At 41.7% G+C, this 13,742-nt stretch overlaps 1 protein-coding gene across 1 annotated transcript in view; it reads left to right on the top strand.

Annotated features, from left to right (window-relative positions):
- The window catches only part of PARD3 (par-3 family cell polarity regulator), a 377,491-nt gene that overhangs the window by 51,567 nt on the left and 312,182 nt on the right, over positions 1-13,742 (top strand). Inside the window, 1 exon segment of the mRNA XM_024766062.1 lies at positions 1,932-2,063. Within this exon segment, the coding sequence (XP_024621830.1) occupies positions 1,932-2,063 (132 nt within the window).

The following is a 13,742-nucleotide window of genomic DNA, read 5'->3' as shown; positions in this document are numbered from 1 at the left end:
TCTTTCTTTCTTTCTTTCTTTTTAAATAACTTTATTTATTTTATTTCGTTTTGGCTGTGTTGGGTCTTCATTGCTGCGCGCAGGCTTTCTCTAGTTGCAGCGAGCAGGGGCTGCTCTTCGTTGTGGTGTGTGGGCTTCTCATTGCGGTGGCTTCTCTTGTTGCGGAGCACGGGCTCTAGGCACACGGGCTTCAGTAGTTGTGGCTCGCGGGCTCTAGAGCGCAGGCTCAGTAGTTGTGGCGCACGGTCTTAGTTGCTTCACGACGTGTGGGATCTTCCCGGACCCGGGCTCGAACCTGTGTCCCCTGCATTGGCAGATGGATTCTTAACCACTGTGCCATCAGGGAAGCCCCTATCACAGCTTTCTTGAGCCATAGTGACCAAAAAGGTACAGCGTTTTACTAGTAAAAAGTACTTGCTGCAATGGTTAATTCTCCTATCAAGTTTTTGAAGTTTATTTTCTGCAGTTTGATTTTTTTAAAATTACAGAGTTTCATGCCAAAAGTATACTGGTAAATCTTTATAGGTTAAAAAGAATTCTTTTTCGTATGTCACAGCATTGGCATAGGTCCAGGAAAATCAATTTTTTTTTTTTTTGGTACGCGGGCTTCTCACTGTTGTGGCCTCTCCCGTTGAGGAGCACAGGCTCCGGACGCGCAGGCTCAGAGGCCATGGCTCACGGGCCGAGCCGCTCCGTGGCATGTGGGATCTTCCCGGACCGGGGCACGAACCCATGTCCCCTGCATCGGCAGGCGGATTCTCAACCACTGTGCCACCAGGGAAACCCAATCAATTCATTTTTAAGTTTTATTCTCTGATGAAACAGAAAGCAGTATCCTGGTCTATTGCTAAGGTCTATACAATGCAAATCTATTATATTACACTTTTTTGTTTCTGTGTGTGTGCTGACTGCTCATGTGGTTTAAGTAATAAAGAATAAGGATCAATCATGTATATGATGATATTTACAACCACGCTACCCTTAGCAAAGTTTTTAAGGAAAACATTTGGGTACTTAAAGTGGGCACTGATGTAAGTGGGTTAAAGTGAGGTTAACATTTTAAATTTATTCTTGTAGGAGATATTTGGATTTAGTTATTGAACTAAAATGTTCGACTTTCCTACCTTATCCTAGCCTTCTCGTTTCTTTCCAGAACATTGAAATTAAGTTTTGCAGCTCTAAAGCCAAAGCAAGTTGTTATAAATTATTATTTGAAAGAGATACCTTGGTTGCTCTGGGGTGTATTAAATAAATATTTATCAGTTGACTAGGTTTTTATGTAAAGACATCACTCGTCATAAGCATGTCGGAGTGAACAACTATGTGTCTATTATGTACCATGTATTGGGATAGACTAATTTTTTTCTCTACTTGATATTTGAATTAATGTTTACAACTAGTTTGTGAAGGAGGCAACAGAAGAACCCAGAGTCTTCAGTCTCTTGCCCAAAGTCACAGAACTGCGAGGATCTAAATAAAGAGCAAATTCATTTGTCTTCCCTGGTTTAAACATTTTTGGTGAATTATAGAAAATATCTCACAGTATTATTCTAAGATTGGAAGGAAGAAGAAAAGAGAAAATGCCGTGATTGAGTGATGATTAAAGTCTGGTATAGAAGTATTTTCCATTTTCTGGTGCATGTCCTTGGCTTGGGGAGGTTGATTCGAGAGGAGGGCAGAGTGTGTTCTTCTGTCTATTGTGGGCCTGTGTGTGTGGCCACAGCCCTCAGACTCCCTTATCCCAGGCAGGTGACTGCATTTCTGAGGTCTAACCTGGAGGAAATGTCCTCAGTCAGCTTTTTGGTATAGACACGGGAAAAACATTTTAAATATGTAGAATCATTTTTCTGCTACTTTTGAAAAACCAGGTGCATTGTTAATTTGCAAGATCTGGTTTTTTACAAGACACCTTTTTGTTTCTTTTTGAATAGAAAGATGAAAACTACAGAAGCCTCCCACGGGACACTAGTAACTGGTCTAACCAATTTCAGAGAGACAATGCTCGCTCATCTCTGAGTGCCAGTCACCCAATGGTGGACAAGTGGCTGGAGAAGCAAGAACAGGTAACACAAACGAATCCTTCTACATGCGTCGGTGGTGTAACTTCCTAGCACATCCCCCAGACGTTGCCCTCCATCACAATGATGACTGGAGATAAGTGATTCTGCCAGACTGTAGTTAAGGACCAGGCTCTGTATCAGAGTGTGTGTAACATAAATGTAGAATATTTCGGTGGTGGTTCCTGATCAAAGATTTCTCATAAGCAGGTGCTGTAGATTCTCAAGTATCACCACCGTAGAGCTTGTTAGGCTGTGAGGCACAGATATTTGGTGTGAATAATGTGGTTTATAGGTAGACTTTCAAGACTACCCATGGGCTCTCCTCTCGGACTGAGAGGCCATTAAGTCAAAGGATCTGAAGAGGCAAAATAAATTTTCTGTTATCCCTGACTTCACTTTATGGGAAAAATATAAGCTGTAGTGTTGTTTCAGCATTTAGACTATCTTGTCAGGTCTGGGGACTTGTCCTTTCATAAATGTCAAGGACCTGTTGTAGGTGTCTACGTTTTCAGAGGAGCTGAGTTCACTCTGTGGGGTAGTCACCTCCAATTCATGAAATCAGAATTGTTACCACTCAGTATACATAGTGGCTTGGGAAGAGGGCTGTTTGCAACAAAACTGTTGGTATGAAGACTAAGAATTTATCTGGTAAGTTTTGATGTATAAAAAATTCTTGCAGTGTTGCTTTTTTAAAGTGTGATTGTTTATTGTTAGTCACAGTGTTTCTCTGTAGTGGGGACGCCAGTGTTTTCTTTGTAGTTTTATTAGTTTTGATATTAAAAATGCACTTATTTGGTTCTTACGTCATCTATATTCTTTAAAAAGTTCATATGGATCACAAACTAGGTGAGTACTCGGTGACAGAATGTTTTGTTGTGTATCAGTTTCAATAATTTCTAAAATTATTGATAATTCGGTTGCCTAGATACTGGAATAGCTGTTTTTCAATTTAGATTAATGATATCAGTGGAAAGAAACCCTAAGTATTTTGCTGAATTCATCTCAGTCTATGTTTTACAGCATAAACCTCCTAAAATAGTTCTGTGTATGTGGGGTGTTTGATTATGAAACAATAAAAAAGGACAGTTTGCCTTTGATACCTGTGATGGAATGATTTTTATCCTATAGTAAGGAGTATAAAACTTTGTGTGCTGGAAATAATCTTAATATATATATTTTTGATGTGGACCATTTTTAAAGTCATTATTGAATTTGTTACAATATTGCTTCTGTTTTATGTTTTGGTTTTTTGGCTGCAAGGCATGTAGGACCCCAGCTCCCTGACCAGGGATCGAACCCACACCCCCTGCGCTGGAAGGCGAAGTCTTAACCAGCGGAGCGCCAGGGAAGTGCCTGCAGATGATATTAAATAGTTTAAAAACCGTGGAAGTTCTACTTAGGAAAAACAAGTGATAAAAACAAGTGAAGAACCCACTGATAATGAAATAGTAACGCCAGTTAGTTTAAAATCTGTATTGTTTTGAGAAACTTATCACTTTGAAGTAACTTTTTAGGACTGAGGTAGTTCACCTCGGGCCTGGGGTCAGACTGGCTGCTATCGGCTCTTCCCCACGTGTGGGCTTTGTGCACTTGCTCACCTTGTCTGCCCCTCCGTTTATTCACATAGCGGACATAACGGATGGGGTAAACATAGAGCTGGCCTCATTGGTGATATAATACCTGCTGAGGGCTTAGATTCATGCCCGGTACCCAGACAAATTCAGTGTGTCTTAGTATATTTGTTGGAAAAACATTGTGTGCTAATACAGAACATCTAGATTGCACGATAAGGAACTACTCCTTGCTCCTTTAATAAGTCAGGGGGAAGGGAAGGTAGGGGTTCATTTCTGGCCCAGTGGCCTTCCTGAGGGTCAGGGTTCCCCAGCTTCCCCCGGAGCCCCGCAGGCTTGACTAGTCCTTTCCTGCTGGGTCCAGACCATCACATCCTTGCAGAGGAAGGGGGCCGGGCCCTTCTCTTCACTGTAGCCCATTTGAAAGCAGATAAGCTTTTCCTGTCACCACCACCTCCCCCTTCCCCCGCCCACCAGATGCCCTTTGTGTTTTGTTGTCCAGAATCTCATGACTTGCCTACCCGTTTTGAAATCAAAGGCAGTAAAAGTACCTGTGTTGGTTTAGACTAATTGCGTTTGACCTCCTGGTGCTGGGGGTGGAAATGGGGGTTTACCTTCCCTGAAACACAATTGCTCATCACTAAACACAGTCAGGGCTCCGTTCAAGCTAAAGATGCTGAATCTGACCATTTTTATTGCAAGATTAGGAGAAAAAAAATTGGCAGCCCGGAGTTTCTAAAATATGATACATTTAATTATTTCTGAAAATATAACTTTGGGCTTTATATATAACTTTGTCTTACTATTGCCGTTGTAGGCCTGTTTTTAAGGGAAGTAGTATAGATTTTCTTTGTAATTTTGGGGTTTCTTTTTAAGCAAAAGGGATGCATTGAGACACAAACACCTTTCCCCCCCCCCCCAAAACTAAGCCTTGATTGGCTTTTGTTGAAGTTATTTGAAGTATTTGTTCCATGATAAGAAAGTTAAAAAAGAAAAAGTGCTTTCTTAGTATGTGTAGCCACTGTAAATGACATTAGCTTATTGACTCCTGAGCCTGCAGTCATCTTCTTCCTTGGCTTCAGTTTAAGAAATGCCGATCCATTCATTAAATTTAATGATTTACCATCAGCAGGATAATTAACTAGCCTGAAGTCTATTTAACTGGACAGGAACAGCAAAAACAAAAAAACCCGTATTAAAACTTTGGCCAAAAGTAAGCACAATTGTTTGGGCAGAAGAGTACAAATAGGTTATGCTGGATACACTGGAAATCTAGTCCAGCCATTCTCATTTAATTGTGGATTTATTCATTTAACTGTTCCCATGAGTCATTTGACTTTAATGGCCTGATGTCTCTTCTGTGTGTTTTTTTTTTTTTGCCATTAAAAATATAGTAAAGGAGTGTCATCATGTAGATAAAAGAATATTTCATATGGTTAAAAAAAAAAATCAGCCCTTGCCTTTATGCTTTGGGATCACCGGAGTGGAACTGATGTCTTCTTTTAGTTATGCCATCTGGACTGAAGAGGTCAAGAGAGTTCTAGATTGTATATGCCTCCAGTGGTTTTGTTTTTGCTCTGTTTCCTACTAGAGTGCTTGTTTCTCATTATCTCTGTTTTTTGAAGGCAATTATGACCACATCAGCTTTGCCAGTGGGAATAAACAGTAGGGATGAAAAGGACAAAGGAGGGTGTGTGCTGAGCTAGCAGGCACCTCTGGAAGCTGAGGTGCTTTCTCTTTTGGGATTGATAAGGGGACGATTGACTCTTCCTTCCCTCTGTTAGAGTGTTGGTTAGTCTACCTCTCTCTCTAAAGGTAGGTGGTGTATCTGAACTCTGAACTCTGACCCAGGAAGCACTTGGAGTCAAAGTCAACATGATTCCAGAATCATGACTGACTCACCTTGCTCAGATTTGTCTGTAGCGGCATCCTACGTCGGGGTCATCTCAGAAGGTAGAGGACTGAGCATCTTTCAAAGACATCCTTTTCTTACCTCAATCTCGTGACTTCCTTCTCCTGGGAGCCCTCAGAGGAAGCACAAAGGATTTGAAAACTAAATGGGTTTCTGTCATGTTGCCTTAAAAATGTTCTCCTGCTTCCGAAATTTTGACTCTGAGACCCAAGAAACAAAAAGCACAGCAAACCCGCCTCAGTTTTTTCTCTTTTTTTGTAATTAATTAATTTAATTAATTTATTTTTGGCTGTGTTGGGTCTTCGTTGCTGTGCATGGTCTTTCTGTAGTTTTTTTTGTGGTACGTGGGCCTCTCACTGTTGTGGCCTCTCCAGTTGCGGAGCGCAGGCTCAGTGGCCATGGCTCACGGGCCCAGCCGCTCCGCGGCATGTGGGATCTTCCCGGACCGGGGCACGAACCTGTGTCCCCTTCATCGGCAGGCGGACTCTCAACCACTGCGCCACCAGGGGAGCCCTGAATTCCTTTTAATGATTACCATTTCCTTGACTCTGCATGGACTATAATTTAATATTGGCAGAAAATAGATCATAAGCTGCCTTTGTTCTTCTATCCCCACAGTTTATTGCAACTAATACATTCCACGGAAGAGGAGGCAGGAACTTTACAATACATGATTGGGAGAATTTGGGACCAGAATGTAGAGGGACCTTAAGGGAAATTTAAGCTAATTGGGAGCCTGCCATTTTCACTACCTTGTCTGGGTGAACAGGCCTGAAGCCAATTAACAGAAAACACTAGGAGGTGGAAGGCACATTCCAGCCACCGCTTACGCTCTGTTACAGGGGATGACTGCCCTGACCTTTAGAGAAAAGTCCATGCTTTAAGGTTCTTTCCATCAAGCAAAAACTGCATCTAATTGGCAGATTATACTGAGGGAGGCAGACTCAGGGAAAGACCTTAAATGTGTGGCGATCACGAGGTCTAGGTTTGACATTGAATGGGCCGTCCCCTCCCCTTTGGAGCCTGTGAGGCCATGAGTTTTAAAAGCACTGAACTGCCTTTTTCTTTCTTCTTTTGTGCACTTTTGTCACTGTCTCCAGCCACGATGCTTTTGCTCCAGGCTTTTTCATGCAGACAGAACATTTCTGAATTTTCATCACTTATTCCTTCTGAAATGAATGTGGCTAATCCAGGGATAGGTCTGTTTTTACATCAGCTTGTATTTGTTGACTCCTAGAGATTATAATTAGAAAATAGCTGATGGTTAAATAGAAAACCTATGTAATAAAATAATGCCAGGGAATGAATGCTTATCATTGGTCCTGTTCTCAAAAAAGAAGAGTCCAACACTGTCTGCTTATCCTGATACTTTTAAAACTTTTGAAAATATTTATACATTATGATTGCTATTCATGTGCTACACAGTGAGTGTAGTCGCAAATCATGGAAAGTGTTTCATTTTTACATTTCATTGTAATTTGATTAAAGCCAAAGTTTTGAGGAGCTAGAGCAAAAGTAAATTTTAAAAATTAGAGCCTGTTTTGGATGTGAGTAAACAGCGTAGTGAAGCAACGTTTTTAAGCTTATCCAGATTTTATATGGGGATAGTTTAGAAAAGTGAGTAAGTCAGTCAGTAAGTCCTCATGTTCCTAAGTTTTGCCCATTTCACCCTGGCGTGATGAATGACGGGGTCAGGGGTCATGCTGTGGGCCCACACCTCTCTCCGTGGTTGGTTTTTCTTCCATCCACCTGCACAGGCAAGATCCTCATCTTTCCCCAAGTGCTTAAAAACCTTTCCTAAATGGGGGGGGAAAAAATCTCATCTCATTGACACTTAGAACCATCCAGAGCATATAACTGGTTTTCCAGAATATGAACTGATCATACTTTCTTAATGACAAAATGAGGAGGTGGCTTCTTCAGAAATCTGATTACAACAGCTGCAAACCGGTCAGTGAAATGACTGCAGGGTCAACCCCTTAGAACAAGGAAGAGCTCTGGAAATTCTGACATGTGAACTGGCCAGGCTTCCTGGTCTCTGCCACACTAATGGGACAGGAGGTTAGGCTCTGGTCCTGCTAAATAGTAACTGGGATGTGGTTGGTTTGTTTATTCTTTAGCACAAAGACACTGAGTAACCAAAAGACTTGATAATCTGGTTAAAAATAATCAAAGGCCCCTGCCTCCCAATTCTAAAGTTCTACAGTTTTCTATTAAAAGGCAGGGGATTTATTAATATTATTTCCTAGTTGGCAAAGTTTTGCAGAACTTGTGCCAAAGCTAATAGAATTGTGTTCACCTCTAGCAGCAGCAAATGTAGAAACTTAAAAACATCGATCGCTTTAAAAATTAAGTTTAGTTTTCATTATAAAAATGCCAGAGAGTTTCTTTATAGCAGAAACATGTCATGTTCACAATAACACCAAAAATAAAACCAAAACAACCTTTGAAGAGAGGTGGCATGTCTCCTGGATATGCCAAGAGCAGATTATCTTGTACTTTGATAATGGGATGTCTGCCATTAAAATACATGTCTTAACATTAGTCGAGGTTTAAAACTGATAGTGTCATCTTTGTATGTGACACGTATTATTTTTCAGAAACCCTACACATTTTCTAGTTGTATTATCAAAGAACAGTAGACTCATAGCATCAAATATAAGAACAAGACTGGAGCGCAGGGGGCTGGTGGACTTTCTTCCGAGAAGGAAACACGAGTTTCCTAGGGAGCCTTGCCAGCCACGTGCAGGGCCACTTTGGATGGTGTTTTCTCGTGAGAGCGACAAGCATTTTACCCTTATGTAAATTCAGTGGCACGTAACTCACTGGCGTGACCTTTTCTCGGTTGTGTAAAATCTGCAACCTTCACTTTCACTATAGACAAAATGGGGAAAATAATACCCACTGTTGGCTTCATGCGTGAAGATTGAGTGAGTAACACATATCAAAATGCAGATCCAGTTTTTGGTGCATCGTGGGCACTTGTTAGGTGCTGCTCTCCTATCTTTATTTTGGGTAAGAATAGCCTCGGTGACTCTCCCTGTGTCACAACAGTCGCTGGCTGTTTTTCTCCTGGCATATTGGGAATACCATTTGGGGTGCTGTGCTGGTTCCTTTTCATCCCTGGTGTATTTCTAATGCCCTCATCATCCTTCCAGAATTGGATTCTTGCTTCCATGGCATCTTACCAGAATTAAAATAAAAGTTAATCATTTAAAATCATCTCTGGTTCTTTTCTGAAGGACATAATCTGACATAACAATGATATTAGTGTTCATCTCTGTGTCTGTGTCCATTTTTTATATTCCCTTTTGGTTTTGGCAGGCACGCGTGGCTTTGCTACGATTAGATCTAAGGATGCCATTTAAGAATGCTAAGTGTCTTACTAGGATTTCTGCTTGGCCACTTTCTAAGCTTCTGGGTTCCTTTGTGAAGTGAATGGAGCTCCGGAGACACAGGGCTGCCCATGGGCTCTTAGAGTGAGGGGTGCAGTTTAAGGGGTACTAGTCAATTCTCCTGTTCCTTTATGACTGGCCATTTTTATTGCTTCTTTTGCCTATGGAGCTCAAAGCCTGCAAGCAGCAGGGAAGTGCTTCAGAAATTCTACCGAGTGAAAAATCTTTGGTGGTGTGTGGATTAACCTTCACGGGGAGTCTGTTAGTAGCTGATGATTTTCTTCCCTGTGAATACAGCTGCTAGAACTAGATGTTTCGAGCTTGCACTGTGGATAAAGGCGCATTTTCTTTTTTAGCTACAACCCTCAGGTACCTTTTCATAAATTCATTGCAGGCAGTCTTCAAGATTTTGTTGTGAGCTGTGTGATTAAATATGACCATGAAAAAAATACAGGCTTTCTCGTCTCTCTTTATCCCCACCCATCTGTATGTCATTTGCTTTTGAAAATTTGTTCTTTATTTCTACGTTCAGTGAGCAGGGGAACTGCTATCCTTTAAAAATCCTGGTTAAGAAATTGCATTAACATGTTTGGCTTACAGTATGTTGTTTTCACTACCCGTTTCCTGCAGCCTGCCTGTAGCAATTGAATCCCTCTAAGCCATTTAAAATTTTGGAATGTTATGATCTAGGTAGGTATACTTTTTCAAAATCAGTCTTATATAAGCTTTTTCCAGCTACCTTCAACAGGATTCTGGAATGGTCCTGAAAAAATGGCCGTTTTTAAGCACTAAAACATTTTGCCCAATGGTTTTATGTTCTTTTTTCCCCCACTGAGGCCTGGGTATATGTGCCCTGTAGTATTTTCATTGGGTCTGTGAATCTATGAGACATTCTTTTAAAATTATATTTATTTTTTGGCTGTGTTGGGTCTTCGTTTCTTTTTTTCTTTTTTTTTTTTGCGGTACGTAGGCCTCTCGCTGTTGTGGCCTCTCCCGTTGCGGGGCACAGGCTCCGGACGCGCAGGCTCAGCGGCCATGGCTCACGGGCCCAGCTGCTCCACGGCATGTGGGATCTTCCCGGACCGGGGCACAAACCCGCGTCCCCTGCATCGGCAGGCGGACTCTCAACCACTGCGCCACCAGGGAAGCCCCGTGGGTCTTCGTTTCTGTGCGAGGGCTTTCTCTAGTTGCGGCAAGCGGGGGCTACTCTTCATCGCCGTGCGCAGGCCTCTCACTATCGTGGTCTCTCTTGTTGCGGAGCACAGGCTCCAGACGTGCAGGCTCAGTAGTTGTGGCTCACGGGCCTAGTTGCTCCGCGGCATGTGGGATCCTCCCAGACCAGGGCTCAAACCCATGTCCCCTGCATTGGCAGGCGGATTCTCAACCACTGCGCCACCAGGGAAGCCCTATGAGACATTTTTTTTCCTTCAGTTCTTCCTCCCTCTGTCCCTCCCTTCCTTCCTTTCTCTCTTTCTTTTCTCTGCTCTTATGGCTGAAAGGAGGTTGTTGATCAGCTTTCTTTTTAAAGAAGAAAATACTGAAAAATAAGCATGTAATTTCCACAACATACACCTGATGGTATTGCAAGGCAGGGGGGGTTTGTTTGGGCTTTTAGGTTTCACTTTATGTATTTATAGAAATATATACTCCTTTGCAAGAAGAACATATTACTTGAAATATTTTTATTTTTAGTAAATCAAACTTCACAAGATTAGAAGATGGAGGAATGTTTTCTCTCTCTCTTTTTAATAAATACCATAATTCCCAAGCTGTAAGATAAAATGGCAATGTGGATATTAATCAGAATCAAGTTAAACCCTTTGAGAAGGGCAGTGTCTCTTCCTGCCTGCGGTAATCCCGTATTTCCCTGAATTCATTCTTGTATCCTCCTGTTCCCATCACTACATTTACAAACCTTCCTGGCCTTGTGCTGCCTGTCCTCATTCCTGGAAGAAGCTGCCCTAAGGCCAGCCGTCCTCACCTCTGTTCTGTCTGCCATCCTTTCTCAGTCTTAGGACTTTGCCTTCGTATTTAATTCCTCTCTACACAGTCCTGAATGTGTGTGTGTGTGTGTCTGCTCTAGATTTTTCCACTCAGCAGATAGATGCTCCGTTAACACTCCCCCTGCCCCACACGCCCTTGTCTCCCTTTCGCCTCTGCCTGGCTGACTGTCCCTCCCAGTTCACAGATTTGGTTCCTTCTTATCTTTCATGTATCCAATCCCCCCAGGGGACACTCCCTAATCCTCATGCTTGCAGGAGGGGGACATTCCTGCTGCCCTTACATTATTGTCTCTTCTTTCATCAGCCTTCTGTTTATAACATTTATGAATTTGCATTTATCTTTGTTTATGTCTGTTTCCATGAGCTAAAATGGCACTGGTGTTGTCTTGGTTACTCTTTGTTTGTAGCTCCGACTCATCCCCCATGTGTTTTTTTTTTTTGTTGTTTTTGTTTTTTTGCGGTACGCAGGCCTCTCACTGTTGTGGTCTCTCCCATTGCGGAGCACAGGCTCCGGACACGCAGGCTCAGTGGCCATGGCTCACGGGCCCAGCCGCTCCGCGGCATGTGGGATCTTCCCAGACTGGATGTACCTGCGTCCCCTGCATCGGCAGGCGGACTCTCAACCACTGCGCCACCAGGGAAGCCCCCCACCACCATGTGTTTTTGAGTGAATAAGTGTTGTGATAAATTGAAAGGAAAAAGTCCATAATAATTTTTACTTTTTCTGATGCCGTGTATTACAGTTGGATTCTTTGTTGGGTGGACTAGATTGGCCATTTTTATGCCATATGATATGATATTGTGATTTTTATTAGTTATAAGCTAAAAATGGCAGATTACAGGTAAAGTGAAGAAAACCTGTTAAATCTTAAGTCATGTACGTAAGTAAATCTTAGAAACAGGGTCATACTTCTGAGTCATCGATGTTTGGCTGCATCCTGGCTTGTGTTGCAAGTTTTACTTCAAAAACCTTGACCTGGTGGAGAGCACGGTGTTCCTCATCCACTTATTCAATCACTTCTGATCTTCCCCTGAGAATATCTTGTAACTGAGCATGGATTCAGGTGTTAAAAGGTGAGCACCCTCAGTCTGTTACTAACAGTGTCTCTGCATCTTTATAATTTTTGCTGTATGACAGTTGGTCACAGTTGCCCTGGGAAAGCCCCCTGAGGCTTTTAAGGCTTTGTCTAGAAGGTCATGGTATTAGAGGGTAAGAGCTGCTGGGACTTACTTAAGTGAGGCATTAGGGGGACATGAGGAAAGAAAAGGCCACCTAAAATGTTGCTCGAGGTCCAACATAGTCATCGATTCTATTAGCTCTAAAAATTTTAATTACTTGAATAATTAAAATATTTGATTATCAGAAAATATTAAATTTCTCTGTTTATAACTAAATTGACAGATTAATTTTCCATTTAATTGGAAAAACAATTTTATTTTTCTTTCTGTGGTACGCGGACCTCTCATTGTTGTGGCCTCTCCCGTTGCGGAGCACAGGCTCCGGGCGCACAGGCTCAGCGGCCATGGCTCACGGGCCCAGCCACTCTGCAGCATGTGGGATATTCCCGGACCGGAGCACGAACCGGCGTCCCCTGCATCGGCAGGCGGACTCTCAACCACTGCGCCACCAGGGAAGCCCGAAAAACAATATTTGAACAAACCATTTGATTATATTTAATATTTTATAAGCAAGCGAGTTGAAAGTAGTATATTCTCTCCTGAATATATATTTTGTTTCAGAGCTGTTTTCTTACTATTTAAAATTTTTTTTGCAGAGAGTGCTGAGGTTTTTATTGTCATTAGAATGAATATGAATTATACTATTACTCTGGGACCCCAGCCTGGCGAAAACGTTTTCTTTAAGAGACTAATTTTCTTATTCTAGGAACAGTGGAGTTTGGTATTTACATGTTCAGTATATAAAATGTGGATGTTATAAATTCTGATCTACCATTGCCATTTTAGATCTAGTAGATAGCTTTTGGATATGGTTTTCTTCAATTCTCTGAGTAAAGTTTCTCTTCTTATACATGTATATTTCATATAAAATTGAGTTTTAGAAATTATTTTCAAAGAGAGGAGTGATATCCTTTGTGTCTTATGGAATTGCACAAAAAGTTTTTTAGTGATAGGAATTGATTCCTATAGAAAGATAACCTCACATAGGTTGTAGAGAATTTATTTTAAAAATTAACGCTCATTAGGTGTCCCTATTTATTCCTTATCATCCTCTGGGCTCATTGAACATCTAATGAGGTGAATGATTAGAATTATGGGGTCTTCCCTGCTACCTTGGAAGATAGTATACTCGTTGGACTATATGGGGATTAATTTGATAGCATGATTTCTTTTTTAATTAATTAATTTTTAAACATCTTAATTGGAGTATAATTGCTTTACAATGGTGTGATAGTTTCTGCTTTATAATGAAGTGAATAAGCTACACATATACATATATCCCCATCTCTCCTCCCTCTTGCATCTCCCTCCCACCCTCCCTTATCCCACCCCTCTAGGTGGTCACAAAGCACCGAGCTGATCTCCCTGTGCTATGCGGCTGCTTCCCACTAGCTATCTGTTTTACATTTGGTAGTGTACATATGTCCATGCCACTCTCTCACTTCGTCCCAGCTTACCCTTCCCCCTCCCCATGTCCTCAAGTCCATTCTCTCAGTCTGAGTCTTTATTGCTGTTCTGCCCCTAGGTTCTTCAGAACCTTTTTTTTTTTTTTAGATTCCATATATTTTTGTTAGCATACGGTATTTGTTTTACTCTTTCTGACTTACTTCACTCTGTATGAC

This window comes from Neophocaena asiaeorientalis, unplaced genomic scaffold (assembly GCF_003031525.2).
Source record: "Neophocaena asiaeorientalis asiaeorientalis breed wild unplaced genomic scaffold, Neophocaena_asiaeorientalis_V1.1 scaffold217, whole genome shotgun sequence".
NCBI lineage: Eukaryota > Metazoa > Chordata > Mammalia > Artiodactyla > Phocoenidae > Neophocaena > Neophocaena asiaeorientalis.
This window is presented reverse-complemented; position numbering and strand designations above follow the sequence as displayed.